At 44.0% G+C, this 16021-nt stretch overlaps 1 protein-coding gene across 11 annotated transcripts in view; it reads right to left on the bottom strand.

Annotated features, from left to right (window-relative positions):
* Positions 1-16021, bottom strand: part of BRD4 (bromodomain containing 4) — a 259586-nt gene that overhangs the window by 94362 nt on the left and 149203 nt on the right. For 7 of the 11 annotated variants that reach the window (XM_084610636.1, XM_084610643.1, XM_084610644.1 and 4 more), the window contains 4 exons: positions 13218-13501; positions 11496-11861; positions 9855-9935; positions 8644-8772 (listed from right to left, as the gene is read on the bottom strand). In XM_084610636.1, the coding sequence (XP_084466762.1) occupies positions 8644-8772; positions 9855-9935; positions 11496-11861; positions 13218-13501 (860 nt within the window). The remainder of the gene's footprint in view (positions 1-8643; positions 8773-9854; positions 9936-11495; positions 11862-13217; positions 13502-16021) is intronic. The other 4 variants (XM_084610645.1, XM_084610646.1, XM_084610637.1 and 1 more) reach the window with 1 other exon arrangement.

Here is a 16021-nt window from a genome sequence, read left to right as displayed (position 1 = left end):
GAATATCCAGGAATATTAATGGCTAATACAGAATTCAAAATATACCTTCGGTAGAAGGCTATGATGAGGTCATAATGAAACTTTCTCCCTGAAGAATACTGTAAAGGGACGGTCTGCGATTATCAACCCCTTTCGCCAACTCTTTTGGCAGAAGTGACGGCCACCAAGAAAGCAGTTCTCATGGCCAGGTGAAGATAGGAACATGCAGCCACTGGCTCAAAGGGGACAATTAAGGACCAAGTTAGGGGCGGGGTGAAAGTAAGTCAAGTGACTTACTGGTACTCTGGGGCCAGCTCTAACCCCCGGAAGGGGCGGGGCTGAGGGGGTCAGAGCCAGCCCCCCCACCAGGGTAGCAGCAGCAGCCCAGGGCTCTCAAAGGGCGCAGGGCTCCCCTCTTCTACTGCCCTGGCCCTTTAAATAGCCGCCGGAGCCCTGGGGAAGCAGCGGGGCTCCAGTGGCTATTTAAAGGACCGGGGCTGCAGAGACAGCTCTGGAGCCCCGGCCCTTTAAATAGCCCCTGGAGCCCCCGTTACCTCAGGGCTCCGGGGGCTATTTAACGGGCCCACGGCTCCCCAGCTTCTACCGCCCCAGTCCTTTAAATAGCTGCCGGAGCCCTGGAGTAGCAGCGGCGGGGCTCCAGTGGCTATTTAAAGGGCCCGGGCAGTAGAAGCAGGGGAGCCCCAGGCCCTTTAAATAGCTGCCGGAGCCCTGCAGCCGCTACCCCAGGGCTCCAGCAGCGGGGCTCTGAAGGCAATTTAAAGGGCCTGGGGCTCCAGCCACTGCTGGGAGCCCCAGGCCCTTTAAATCACCCTCTGGGGAAGCCAGTCTGCCCCAGTATGGTGCACTGGCTCTTGCCGGCACGGCGTACCAGGGCGTACCGGCTTACTTTCACCTCTGTTTAGAGGTGAGCTCTATGCCATGGAAAAAGGTTCAACCTCTTAATGAATTTTGCTGTCCTGGAGGGAGCAAACATTGAGAATCCCTCTACACAGCACTGGAAGGTCATGATGGCTGCCATGTGAGCTTTGCTGAACCCCTGGAGAGTCCTGACTTTTTCAATTCCAACAGGTAGTCAAGGACAGCGAAGAGGGAAGAGTGAACAGGCAAAAACTGCTGCCCAGAACAACACTGGTGAAATCTCTTACATTTCTGAAGGCAAATGTTTCACAAGGTATCTTTCTGCTGTTTAACATCACTGTTATACCTCTGCAGAACAGGAAGATGCTATCCCCAAGAACCATCAAAGAACCAAACTCTGAGATGAAGAATTCCCAGGTTGGGATGAAGAGTCCAACCGGAATCCTGAGACAGCAACTGGGGAGATGACAGAAGACTCAGTAACAGACGACAAATACGAATCAGGTAAGGGTACCACGCTTGACTTGGTCACTATGGGATAACTAAAATGACCCTGGGTTTGTCTTGTCTGATCTTGTTCAACACTCTCAAGATCAATGCTGTGGGAGGATATGCATGGAGAAGGGGCCTTTGTCCAAGGAATTAGGAAAGGAGTCCGCTGGGAAGAGAGGACCCAGCCCTCCTCTTGAGTTGAATTTCTTGTACTTCCTGTTGGTGGGGGCAGTAAACAAGTCCATCTCTGGAAACTCCAGGGTCAGAAAAATGCAATTACGGGTCCACAAGTCCAGCTCCCAATCATTATCTAGGGAGAAGTGACAGCTGAGATTGTCAGCCATGGTGTTTTATATCCCTGGAAGGCGAGACTGAAATAAGGACGTGATTGGTTATACATCAGTTCTATAGCTTCTACAGCACAGAGAAATGGGGGATCTTGCACCCCTTCCCTCCTGACAATTGATGTAGAACATGCTGGCTATGCTGTCTGTCATGACTTTGTAGCTATTTCATTCCATTAATCAAAGGCAAATCCATCAGGCATTCTTGACTGCCCTCAGCTCCAGGAGGTTCATGTGTACAAGAGACACTTGGGTAAACAATTTGCCCTGAATGGTGAGAGTCCCTAAGTGTGCCCCTGCACCCCATCATGGATGCATCTAATGTTACGGTGATATGAGGCTGGATGAAAGAAACATCTGTACAGACATTGGATGGCTCCTTCCACCTACTGAGTGAGTCCAGTACTCAGCAGGGGAAAGACACCAGATTGTGCTTAAAGAAAAGGAGTACTTGTGGCACCTTAGAGACTAACCAATTTATTTGAGCATAAGCTACAGCTCACTTCATCGGATGCATACTGTGGAAAATACAGAAGATGTTTTTATACACACAAACCATGAAAAAATGGGTGTTTATCACTACAAAAGGTTTTCTCTCCCCCCATCCTACTCTCCTGCTGGTAATAGATTATCTAAAGTGATCACTCTCCTTACAACGTGTATGATTTTTATCTTTGAAAACTCGTGGCGAACGGGGGAAGTCCCGGATGACTGGAAAAAGGCTAATGTAGTGCCAATCTTTAAAAAAGGGAAGGAGGATCCTGGGAACTACAGGCCAGTAAGCCTCACTTCAGTCCCCGGAAAAATCATGGAGCAGGTCCTCAAAGAATCAATCCTGAAGCACTTACATGAGAGGAAAGTGATCAGGAACAGTCAGCATGGATTCACCAAGGGAAGGTCATGCCTGACTAATCTAATCGCCTTCTATGATGAGATTACTGGTTCTGTGAATGAAGGGAAAGCAGTGGATGTATTGTATCTTGACTTTAGCAAAGCTTTTGACACGGTCTCCCATAGTATTCTTGTCAGCAAGTTAAGGAAGTATGGGCTGGATGAATGCACTATAAGGTGGGTAGAAAGTTGGCTAGATTGTCAGGCTCAACGGGTAGTGATCAATGGCTCCATGTCTAGTTGGCAGCCGGTGTCAAGTGGAGTGCCCCAGGGGTCGGTTTTGTTCAAGATCTTCATCAATGATCTGGAGGATGGTGTGGATTGCACTCTCAGCAAATTTGCGGATGATAGTAAACTGGGAGGAGTGGTAGATACGCTGGAGGGCAGGGATAGGATACAGAGGGACCTAGACAAATTGGAGGATTGGGCCAAAAGAAATCTGATGAGGTTCAATAAGGATAAGTGCAGGGTCCTGCACTTAGGACGGAAGAACCCAATGCACAGTTACAGACTAGGGACCGAATGGCTAGGCAGCAGTTCTGCAGAAAAGGACCTAGGGGTGACAGTGGACGAGAAGCTGGATATGAGCCAGCAGTGTGCCCTTGTTGCCAAGAAGGCCAATGGCATTTTGGGATGTATAAGTAGGGGCATAGCGAGCAGATCGAGGGACGTGATCGTTCCCCTCTATTCGACATTGGTGAGGCCTCATCTGGAGTACTGTGTCCAGTTTTGGGCCCCACACTACAAGAAGGATGTGGAGAAATTGGAGAGAGTCCAGCGAAGGGCAACAAAAATGATTAGGGGTCTGGAACACATGACTTATGAGGAGAGGCTGAGGGAACTGGGATTGTTTAGTCTGCAGAAGAGAAGAATGAGGGGGGATTTGATAGCTGCTTTCAACTACCTGAGAGGTAGTTCCAGAGAGGATGGTTCTAGACTATGCTCAGTGGTGGACGAGGACAGGAGAAGGAGTAATGGTCTCAAGTTGCAGTGGGGGAGGTTTAGGTTGGATATTAGGAAAAACTTTTTCACTAGGAGGGTGGTGAAACACTAGAATGCGTTGCCTAGGGAGGTGGTGGAATCTCCTTCCTTAGAAGTTTTTAAGGTCAGGCTTGACAAAGCCCTGGCTGGGATGATTTAATTGGGTATGGGTCCTGCTTTTGAGCAGGGGGTTGGACTAGATGACCTCCTGAGGTCCCTTCCAACCCTGATATTCTATGATTCTATGATAATGAAGGTGGTCCATTTCCAGCACAAATCCAGGTTTTCTCCCCCCCGCCCCAACAAACCCACTCTCCTGTTGGTAATAGCTTATCTAAAGTGATCACTCTCCTTACAACGTGTATGATAATCAAGGTGGGCCATTTCCAGCACAAATCCAGGGTTTAACAAGAACGTCTGAGGAACGGGGGGGGAGGGGGGGAATAATGAACAAGGGGACATAGATTACTTTTTATAATGACTCAACCATTCCCAGTCTCTATTCAAGCCTAAGCTAATTGTATCTAATTTGCAAATTAATTCCAATTCAGCAGTCTCTCGTTGGAGTTTTGTTGAAGGATAGTCACTTTGAGATCAGAAATTGAGTGACCAGAGAGATTGAAGTGTTCTCCGACTGGTTTATGAATGTTATAATTCTTGACATCTGATTTGTGTCCATTTATTCTTTTTTGCTGGAAATGACCCACCTTGATTATCATACACATGGGAAGGAGAGTGATCACTTTAGATAAGCTATTACCAACAGGAGAGTGGGGTGCGGGGAGAGAAAACCTTTCGTAGTGGTAAACACCCATTTTTTCATGCTGTGTGTGTATAAAAAGATCTTGTGTACTTTCCACAGTATGCATCCGATGAAGTGAGCTGTAGCTCACAAAAGCTTATGCTCAAATAAATTGGTTAGTCTCTAAGGTGCCACAAGTACTCCTTTTCTTTTTGCCAATACAGACTAACACGGCTGTTACTCTGAAACCTGTAGATTGTGCTTGTTCAGGCTATAAATTATCCTGAGCCATCCCTGGACACAGCAAAGATGTAACCTGGCATGTTATGTTACAAAGGTACAAGCTGCATGTGTTCTGGCAGTTGGAAGCAACTGTCTTCCCAGTGGTCACCATGAGAAAGGCACGAGGCTCTTGAAAACCGTTAATCGGTGGCACAAAGATTCCAATATGGCCACTGAGAAGAGCCATTGAGCACAGAAGATGGCATCCAATGCTGGTCATACCAATGAGAAGGGACATGGATTTGTCTTGCCCCAAGATCCTCTCTTTCCGTAAAGGTGTCAGGTCCTTGCACAAAGATTTAGGAAAATGAAAAGAGGTCCTCATTATTGTCTACAGGATGAGCTCCGCTTTGCTCAGAAAGCACTGGAGAAGCAGGTGGCACCAGGGAAAGATCTAATCCTGGTGACCCTGTTGATATCAGTATGAACAGGCACTCGGTACCCATTGACAGGGGAGACTTCGGCTCTTCTGAGACAAACAAATCTCTTGAATACCTAAATTCCTGTTTCAGAGTAGCAGCCATGTTAGTCTGTATCCGCAAAAAGAAAAGGAGGACTTGTGGCACCTTAGAGACTAAAATTTATTTGAGCACAAGCTTTCGCGAGCTACAGCTCACTTCATCGGATGCATTCAGTGGAAAATACAGTGGGGAGATTTATATACACAGAGAACATGAAACAATGGGTGTTACCATACACACTGTAACGAGAGTGATCAGGTAAGGTGAGCTACCAGTGGGGGAGAGGGGGGGACCTTTTGTAGTGATAACCAAGGTGGGCCATTTCCAGCAGCTGACAAGAATGCCCGAGGAACAGTGGCGGGGTGGAGGGGGTAGTTTTACTTTGTGTAATGACCCATCCACTCCCAGTCTTTATTCAAGCCTAAGTTAATTGTATCCAGCTTGCAAATTAATTCCAATTCAGCAGTCTCTCGTTGGAGTCTGTTTTTGAAGTTTTTTTGTAGAAGAACTGTCACTTTGGTTACTTGATTACAGACCTAAAAGAGACTGAAGTGTTCTCCGACTGGTTTTTGAATGTTATAATTCTTGACATCCGATTTGTGTCCATTTATTCTTTTACATAGAGGTTGTCTGGTTTGGCCAATGTACATGGCAGAGGGGCCACATAATGGCATATATCACATTGATAGATGTGCAGGTGAAGGAGCCTCTGATAGCGTGGCTGATGTGATTAGGCCCTATGATGGTGTCCCCTGAACAGATATGTGGACACAGTTGGCAACAGGCTTTGTTGCAAGTATAGGTTCTTGGGTTAGTGGTTCTGTTGCATGGTATGTGGTTGCTGGTGAGCATTTGCTTCAGGTTGGGGGGCTGTCTGTAGGCAAGGATTGGCCTGTCTCCCAAGATCTGTGAGAGTGATGGGTCGTCCTACAGGATAGGTTGTAGATCCTTGATGATGCGTTGGAGAGGTTTTAGTTGGGGGCTGAAGGTGATGGCTAGTGGCGATCTGTTGTTTTCTTTGTTGGGCCTGTCCTGTAGTAGGTGACTTCTGGGTACTCTTCTGGCTCTGTCAATCTGTTTCTTCACTTCCCCAGGTGGGTATTGTAGTTGTAAGAATGCTTGATAGAGATCTTGTAGGTGTTTGTCTCTGTCTGAGGGGTTGGAGCAAATGCAGTTGTATCGTAGAGCTTGGCTGTAGACGATGGATCATGTGGTGTGGTCTGGATGAAAGCTGGAGGCATGTAGGTAGGAACAGCGGTCAGTAGGTTTCCGGTATAGGGTGGTGTTTATGTGACCATTGCTTATTAGCACCGTAGTGTCCAGGAAGTGGATCTCTTGTGTGGACTGGTCCAGGCTGAGGTTGATGGTGGGATGGAAATTGTTGAAATCATGGTGGAATTCCTCAAGGGCTTCTTTTCCATGGGTCCAGATGATGAAGATGTCATCAATATGCCGTAAGTAAAGTAGGGGCATTAGGGGACGAGAGCTGAGGAAGCGTTGTTCTAAGTCAGCCATAAAAATGTTGGCATACTCTGGGGCCATGCGGGTACCCATAGTAGTGCCGCTGATTTGAAGGTATACGTTATCCCCAAATGTGAAATAGTTATGGGTGAGGACAAAGTCACAAAGTTCAGCCACCAGGTTTGCAGTGACATTATTGGACACAAATCAGACGTCAAGAATTATAACATTCAAAAACCAGTCGGAGAACATTTCAATCTGTTTAGTCACTCGATTACAGACCTAAAAGTGGCAATTCTTCAACAAAAAAAACTTCAAAAACAGACTCCAACGAGAGACTGCTGAATTGGAATTAATTTGCAAGCTGGATACAATTAACTTAGGCTTGAATAAAGACTGGGAGTGGATGGGTCATTACACAAAGTAAAATTATTCCCCCCCCAGCTGTTCCTCGGACGTTCTTGTCAACTGCTGGAAATGGCCCACCTTGATTATCAGTACAAAAGCCGCCCCGCCCCCCCCCCGCCCGGTAATAGCTCACCTTACCTGATCACTCTCGTTACAATGTGTATGGTAACACCCATTGTTCCATGTTCTCTGTGTATATAAATCTCCCCACTGTATTTTCCACTGAATGCATCCGATGAAGTGAGCTGTAGCTCACGAAAGCTTATGCTCCAATAAATTGGTTAGTCTCTAATGTGCCACAAGTCCTCCTTTTCTTTTTGCTAAATTCCTGTGTTATCAGGTGGATTTGTGCTGAGAATGAGGGATGTTCAACAGTCTGTACTAGGTTGAGACCTGCTTTGATGGGTCCTGTCTAGCAAAAGTCATTGGTACCAAAGATGACAACTCCTTTGGAAGTACCAAGGGACTCTGGATCACTTGTCTAGAAACCGAAGGCAGCACCGGATGGCCTGTCAGTACAGCCCTTCTGGAAGCAGAGAATTTAGAGTCTCTGCTGATGGATTTATGCTTAGGTGGTACTGAGTATAGCTTTGATAACAAGGTATGGTTGTTACTGTGGCTCTTTGAAGGGCTTGGAGTCTTAGAAGACCTCCCAGTATTACAGGAGCCTGGAGCCTCAGCAGTATCCAGTCCAGGACCTGAGATCTCTGACAGTTAATTTCTGAAGAGACTGGGGCTTTTTTTGAAATAGGCTCTTCATGAGGAGAACTAGAACTCCTCTTTTTAAGTGCCTATTTGGTACCCTCCAACATTTTTCCCTGAGAAGTTGGGGGGAAAACTGGTGCAGAAGCTGATGAGGCACTATGCTCACGCAAAGGCTGATGTACAGGGGAGTATCGTGGCCTGGATCTGAAGATGGGAGTGCTCCATCGTAGAGAAGCTTGAATCTAATCTCCTGTTTTTTTCTAGCTTTGATCTTAAAGGTTGAGTAGGTATTGTGCTTTTGAGGGATATGAATGTACCCCAGACAGTAATTGTACTGGTAATGTCCAACACTGAGTGGGACAGATTCCTGAGATGTGAGACTACTTGAATCCCAGAGATCCTGGCATACTCCGGTGACAAAGCAAAAACCTCCACAGGGAACCCCTCAGGTGGGGAGAAGGAGAAGCATTGAAAAAAGCTCACCTCAAATGAAGCAAAGACATTATAAAATATAACTTGTAGAAGTGAATAATTCCACTAAATTAAAAATTAGATGATCCTAAAGCAAACTTCGAGCAACACTAGAAGTAAGCATGCTAGACACTGTCTCAGGCTGTGGGTGGCTTGCCACACAGCTCTACTCATAGTTGGGACAGAGAACAAGGATGTCTGGAGTTCATGCATGGGCTTAACAGGCACTGCTACTGAAAACCTCTAATCAAAGATGCAAGGGGTGCATGCACACCTGAAGTGGAGTGCCTATAGGGACACTACTCAAAAAAGAAAAAAAAGTTACCAGCTCAGTCTGTTCAAGCTGGCATAGCAACTACAGTTCATGCTAACACTGCAACGTGGAAGATTTGCTTTTGAAAATTTAGTGTACCATTCTGGTATATTTTTGTACTTCAATTTATTTTACTTTTAAAAGTTTAAGGTGTAGGTTATGCTAGACCATTATGAAAAAGTTTCAGGTACGAGTTCAAAACAGAAAAGCACTCTAACAAAGCAGTTTCTTTACCTGCAGTTTCCGTGCCATAGCTACCACCTCATGATCAGCAGGGTTGTATTTGTAACAATTGGAAAACATCAATCGGACATCTGCTGCAAATTCCTGAGCATCTCTGTATTCCCGGTTCTCCAGTTTAGACTAGAAGGGAAAACAAAACTCCACTATCAACAGAGCAAACAAAACAACTTACTGAATGGACAAGAAATATCTTGGATCTATGGCATCCATAGAGTTCTGGGCTTCCACCTAATCTCCATCTATATCTAACCTTTGCCAAATGGAGCATTGCTTTGGAAACTTGCCAGAAACCTGAGATCTGCATGTGATTTACATAAAATGGAGCAGATTACAGCCATCCTGAACTATAACATGGAGGTGCATCCAAAAGACGACTACAGAAATAGCATACAATGCAGCTAAACTGCTGAGACCAAAATGGAACATTGTATGCCGAAGCTGGTATTCCTTCACAGAACATCCCTCCATAATAACGGGCAGCTGCAAGCTACATGGGAGGACACGACTGCCCACATGTGACAGACACTTTCACTGCCTACCAATTCAACGGACAGTATGAAGGAACTAATTCACTAGATTACTGGTCCCCATCATTACCAATCATGGTGCAAGGTTTTGTTTGAACAACAATATGCTAAAACTTCACACACGCATCTGAAATGATTTTTTAAACAAACAAGTTTTTAATCTTTGTATCACTTTCTTATAAGAGAAATCACAAACTGTCAGTAGCAGTTAAAGACATCGCACAAGTGGGCTCAGTCCAGCATAGCAGTGACAGTTTGAGGAATTGGGACCACAGGACAGTCCCTCCTTCAGGTCAGCAGGAACTTGGAAGCATTCAAGAAAGCAATATGCTTGGCATTTTTCTGTCAGACACAGGGAACCACATCCAACTGGCTGTGGCAACATAGGATTTTTGAGAGAGTAGTGTGGGAATAAATCCCCCAAGGATCTAAGGATGAATCTTATCCCCACCCCCGGGGAAAAGATAGAGCTTGATTAAAGAAACAAAGCAGTTGAACTGTGCAGGCTTAAGTCAGTCCAGAGTGAGACTATCTGCCATTACAAAAACACAAGCCTTAAAATAAACTCCCTGCACAGCAACTTCATTTTATTATTAAGTGAATGTAGTGGTGTGAAGCCCTGATGTGTGCAGATCTCAATTTATAGACAGTTGTCCACACCATCTCATTATATACCTCAATTTTTGTCTGAAGGAGCCAGAGGTGAGGATAGTTCTGTCTCCATGGCTCATTCAATCCTTTGCCTCTCTGCTGTGCCTGCCAACAACAAGGCCAAAAGTGATGGTGTTTTTTTGAGAGGTGGACACCTGACCATCAGCAACTGGAACAAGATCCACCAATGCATTTCATATAAACATAAAACAGTTGTCATGGGCAATGATTTTTGCTCACAACCAACTTGAACTAAATTTCAACCAGTGACCTGGAATAAAGAACTTTGTTATCCCATTACCAATGCTTCAGACATCCAGATCCTCTCTGTACTTGTGGTTTTCCAAAACTTCCTAGCTGGTTTTTTTGTTAGATTTGGAGAATACTACAGAATGCTCAAAGTTGTTATACATATTCAGAAAAAGGGGCAATGGTACCAGATCAATCTTCAGCACAGGTTTTAATTATTTAATTGAAGGAAAAACAATAATCCTTCATTCACTTCATACAAGCCAAGTTCCCAGTGTAATCTCAATATGGGTTTGGGGGAGAGAGAAATTTGTCTCTTTCTTCTGCTTAACGTATTTTAAAAAAGAAGCCTGAGTTGCGTGAATATTGATACAACCAAAGAATTCTGCAGTTTAAAGCTATATATCCATGAAGAAGTTATAAAATGACAGTGCTCCCAACAATGAATTGACTTTTCAGCAGAGACATGGACTGCTTTGCAATTACTTCTCTTGGATAAGCAACTCTCAAATACTCCATGAGAGGGAGCTAGTTGTGTCCTCTCAGCAGAAGGCTTTGATTTAGATGCTCTGGAAACATGGTCCTTTATATTAAGCAGAACATTTCCTTTAAAAGAAAAGGAGTACTTGTGGCGTCTTAGAGACTAACCAATTTATCTGAGCATAAGCTTTCGTGAGCTACAGCTCACTTCATCGGATGCATAAAGTGGAAAATGCAGTCTGCTCAGATAAATTGGTTACGTTTTCCACTTTATGCATCCGATGAAGTGAGCTGTAGCTCACGAAAGCTTATGCTCAGATAAATTGGTTAGTCTCTAAGGTGCCACAAGTACTCCTTTTCTTTTTGCGAATACAGACTAACACGGCTGCTACTCTGAAACATTTCCTTTAAAGGTGAACAGCCAATGTGGTGTTTTTTTGTTTGTTTTTGTTTTAAAGAAAATTCCCCTACTACAGCAACCTGTACTGACTGACTGAGCCCATTATCTTGGCTAAGGGTATTCAGTGTAGACTGCCATAGTAGAGGACATTTACTTTTAAAAAATGCACAGGCAGTTTTTTTAATTTTTTTTTTTTTTTTGAAGCCCCATTCTGGAAAGAGGACTGTCTTCTTTTCAGGACCTGTCACTTAAAGAGTAGCACACTATGGACAGATCAGAGACTCCACCTACCAGAATTCTCAGGTTACACAGAGCGAATGGTTATTTGATTTCAGACAGAGTCCCAGAGAAGAGTCCTTTCTTTTGCAACACACACTTTTTTGGTGGATATCTACAACACACCATGTTAAGCGTGCAGCTGCACACATATGCCCACATACATGAGTTGGCATGTAAAACAGACTGCATTTCCCCAGGGAAGTTATTCCTCCTGCACAGTCTATTTTTTTTTTTTGGCTATGTGAAACTGAGCTTACTTTGATTGTGCTCAGATCCATGGGATGTTTAATGATATCACAATAATCATGCAGTCCCAGTGCTTCCACGTCCACAGGTTTGTAGAAGGGCCATGCGTAGGCAGCATGCTTCTTGGCAAACATCTCTTTGATGATGCCACTGCAATACTTTAACTGCTCAGACACTTTGTTACTGTTACTCTTTTCTACCACATGCTGCTGAGAGTCCGGAACATCCTTCTTTGGAGGTTTCACTGGCCGGCTGCTTTCCCTTCGTGGACCCATCTTGGCAGACTTGGGTTCAGTGGGCAGCGAGGAGGATTCGTGAATTGGGTCTATTGTTGTTGGTGTTGTGGTGTCTGCTTTCCTCTTCACTCCTTTTTTTGTCTGTAAAACAAAAAATACAACAGCATTATAATATTTTATTTAGTCTTGTGCTCTTTTGTTACTATTGTATTCACAGGATCCACCTCTGGTTGTATATTAAAGTCTAACCACTAAATACTCAGATGAGATGGAACTAAAAAGTTAAAAAGCTTTCTATAAATATGCATGCTGGAAGCAGTTTGTACTGAGCCCTCTCGAAAATGCGTAACTACAAATTATCTTTATTATATTAGCAAAGGTCAAGAGGATGGTTAAATGAGAATTCAAAACCTTTTACTTAAGAACCACGTTAGCATCAAGTAAACCGCTAAGGATTCATTTCTACAGCTTGTGTAGTGTTTACAGAAGTCCAGATCTTGGATTATTTTGGCTGAGTTGCTGGATGGGATTTTCAAAAGTACCTAAGGCAATCAGGTGACCAACTCCCACTGAAGGTTCATATAACTTGGGTACCTAACTCTGCCAAGAACTTTTGTAAGTGGCACCTGACATCCACAGCAGAACCATGTCTCAGGAGAAAGGAAGTGGCAATCTTACTGATGCAATGATATAAAAGGCATTACTCAAAATAAGAAATATTAGTTAGCAGGATCTGATCTGCTGAAGATGTATGCCAAAATTTTCAAAAGCAACTAGTGATTCTGGGTACCCAACTTGAGAGACGATAAAGGAGCCTGATTTTAATGGGTGGGGACTCAGCTCTTTTTGAAGAGTAAATTTAAATAATGTTCTGTTGCGCATCCAAAAATTGAGGCACCCAAAATTACTAGTCACTTTTGGCTAGCTTAGCCACAGTGACATAGCTTTTCAAGCCAGATAGCTTTCTTTTCCTTGCAAAGCCTAAAAAAACCCAACACTATTAACCCCAGTACACAAGGGTACTGGCTAAATGTTTAGTAGAAATTCTGATGGGCAAATACTGTTCTACTCAATTACTTTGCTATGGTCAACAATCTATGGAAAACAGATTCTACTTTTAATTGATAAGGACAAGTGAGGCAGAGTCTTCGTGTTAAAGAAGAGGACTGGGAATCAGAACTCCTGGACCCTAATCATCATTCTATGATTCTGCCCTTGACCTGCTGGATGACCTTGGACAAGTCAGTCAGGTGGGATTTTCAAAGGCAAATAAGGAGTTAGGAGCCTAACTCTCCTAAATGCTCTTGAAAATCCCACCCTTCACTTCTGTGTGCCTCAATCAGTAAAAATCTGTAAAGCAATTTTAAACCCTAAGATGAAATGGACTTCCCAGTGAATGTTTTAAAATAGTCATCCAATAAAATCTTCTCTTCTAGAGAGGAAATTGAACACAAAGAATCCTGACTCACTAACTCCACAGAGTCCTTATTTACTCACCTTCACAGGCTGTGCAGTTGTTGGGATAACAGGTGGGTGTGCTTGAATGGGCTGGGGAGCGGGGGTTGGGGGAACAGGAGGTGGGGGAGGAGGGGGAGGAGGTGCAGGTGGTTGAGGAGGCACCACTGTCATTACTGGCGTCTGTACAATAAGATCAGGGGTCACAGAAGGAAAGGAATGAGTTGTTTGCACAGACTGAAGATTCTGTTGTGGGGCCTGCGTCTGAGATGGGGATGATGCTTGAGTTACGTTTTGTACCGTAGATGCTCCTGGCTTGGGTGTAACTGTCAAAAAATGAAGGAATAAAGAAGGGCCACACTTAATGCTTCAAACTTACTCATTATGATCAGGCAACATATGCATATTTCATAACGATCATTATTATTTTTTAAATAGTTGCGCTTGGGTAACAATACTTTAGCACATCCTTCCCTGAGTAATCAAATTCAGGGTAGATACTAATCAAATTTTTCATAGTCCATTTTAAGTAGAATCAGGTCAAAAGACACATTGCCCTAAAAGGGGTCCCTGTCAGAGCCTGGGGAGAAAGGGTGAGAGAGTCTACTCTCCTTCCCCTGCCTGCTTATCTTTTTCTGGCCATTTGCATGACTATACTTCACAATTACCAGGCTTGTGGTACTGCAGTGGGCAGAACTTCCTTCAAAATCAGTCAATACCCATCAATTAACAACAGGGGTTGCTATTCAGTGGAAATAAGCAGTCACCTCAACACATCTGCAATACTCAGAGAAAGATCATCAGTCTTGCTGGCTAGCAGGAACTCCCATGAGGCAACTTTTAACGTGAAATGCAAAAAGAACGGCAGATATCTGTGCAAAAGCCAGGTACCTGGGAACATAGGGTTTCCACATTAAAGGATGGGAAAGGCATTTTGAAAGTCATGCCTGTAAGTAATTGAGGAATTCCACCATATTTGGTGGCACCTTAAAGACTAACAGATTTATCTGGGCATAAGCTTTCGTGGGTAAAAAACCCACTTCTTCTGGGTTTTTTACCCACGAAAGCTTATGCCCAAATAATTAGTCTTTGAGGTCCCACCGAACTCCTCGTTGTTTTTGTGGATACAGACTAACATGGCTACCCCTCTGATACTTGGTACCATACCTGGTGTCAACCAGAAGCATTGCCTCCTTCTGACAGTGCTTGCAAGGTGAGGTTTGCCAGCACACTAATCTCATGTCTTTCTCAGAAGTACTGCTAGGAGGCAGTACTTCTGAGAAAGATACCCACCCACTGCAGGCCAGCAGGCATTACAGGAGTACCCTCCTGGAAGACATCACATATTTTTCATTGTGTCTGTTAGCAACAGTTCTATTTTTATATATGCAAATTCCAGGAAAAGGAGCACCTAGCATTCTAGACAGGGACTTCCTGACATTTTAACTTACATACTATTTTGGGAACATCCATTTGCCCAATCACTAACAAAACCTACTCATGAGCAAAAAATGACTGATTTTTAGCTTGCAGAAGTTCTAACTAGTTTAGCAACCTGAAATTAAGAGGTCACAGTGTAGGCCAGCAAATACAGTAGAACCTCAGAGTTATGAACACACCAGTCACCCACACACCCCATTTGGAATTGGAAGCACCCAATCAGGCAGTGGCAGAGACCAAAAAAGGGCAAATACAGTAAAGCACTTTGTGTTAAATGTAAACTACTAAAAAAGGGAAAGTTTAAAAAAAAGATTTGACAAAAGGTAAGGAAACTGTTCCTCTGTTTCTTTCATTTAAAAACAGCATTTTTCTTCTGCATAATAAAGTTTCAAAGCTGTATTAACTCAATGTTCATTTGTAAACTTTTGAAAGAACCACCAACATACTTTGTTCAGAGTTCCGAACCACCTCCATTCCCGAGGTGTTCAGAACTCTGAAGTTCTACTGTATCTATATTTTGGCTGCCATTTCCCAGTATTGCTCTTTCAGCAAGGCACTGGAAAGTCTTTAGCAGGACATGCAGCAGCATAAGCAGGGCTACGTGCATGACTTCAGTAAGCAGGGATGTGTCCACAGACTCAATTTATTGAGGAAAAAAGCTGTGGCCAAATTTAGTCACTTATAAATGATAGCTACAATTCCAACATAAAAGTGTGGCATTGTGTAACAGTTAAGATGTCTCAAGTAGAACCACCACTAACCAAACCATTCTTCTTATTGGATACAGAGCTTGGCAAGCCAATTTACAGTAGCTTCATCACTGAAACACAAAACCCTCAGACTAAAAAGCTAGGAAATCCAGATACATATGGAGTATGATCCCCTTGGCAATTTATATAGAACATGCATGCTATATTGTCCATAAGGATCTTGATGGCATTGTTCTTGATTAAAGGGAGAAAGTACTTGCATGCATTTTGGACTGCCCTTAGCTCCAATAAGTTTATGTGCAGGCTAGGCTCCGCTGGGGACAAGTCGCCTTGGATCGTATTGTTGCGTAGATGTGCCCCCCCACCAACCGGGGAAACGTCTGTCGTGATTGTCATGGTTGGCGCTTTTTGTTGGAAAGGAACTCCTGAGCAGATGTTTTGTGGTTGTGTCCACCATGTTAGCAAGTCTTTTACCCTGTGTGGCACTGTGAGGCATCTGTTGAGAGTGTGTCTGGGCTGTATATACACTGGTCAAAGCCAGGCCTGTAAGCATCTCATGTGGAGTCTGGCACGTTTTACAACAAACATTATCACCAACATGTGCCCCAACAGTTGTAAGCATGTTCCGGCAGATGTTTGTGGGCTGTTCATCACAGCTGAACTTAGATCAACTAGAGTGAGGAAGTGTTGTTGGGG

Source organism: Lepidochelys olivacea (genome assembly GCF_965140295.1).
Source record: "Lepidochelys olivacea isolate rLepOli2 genome assembly, chromosome: 20".
Taxonomy (NCBI): Eukaryota; Metazoa; Chordata; order Testudines; family Cheloniidae; genus Lepidochelys; species Lepidochelys olivacea.
The sequence above is the reverse complement of the archived record's forward strand: the minus strand, read 5'-3'. Positions and strand labels throughout refer to the sequence as shown.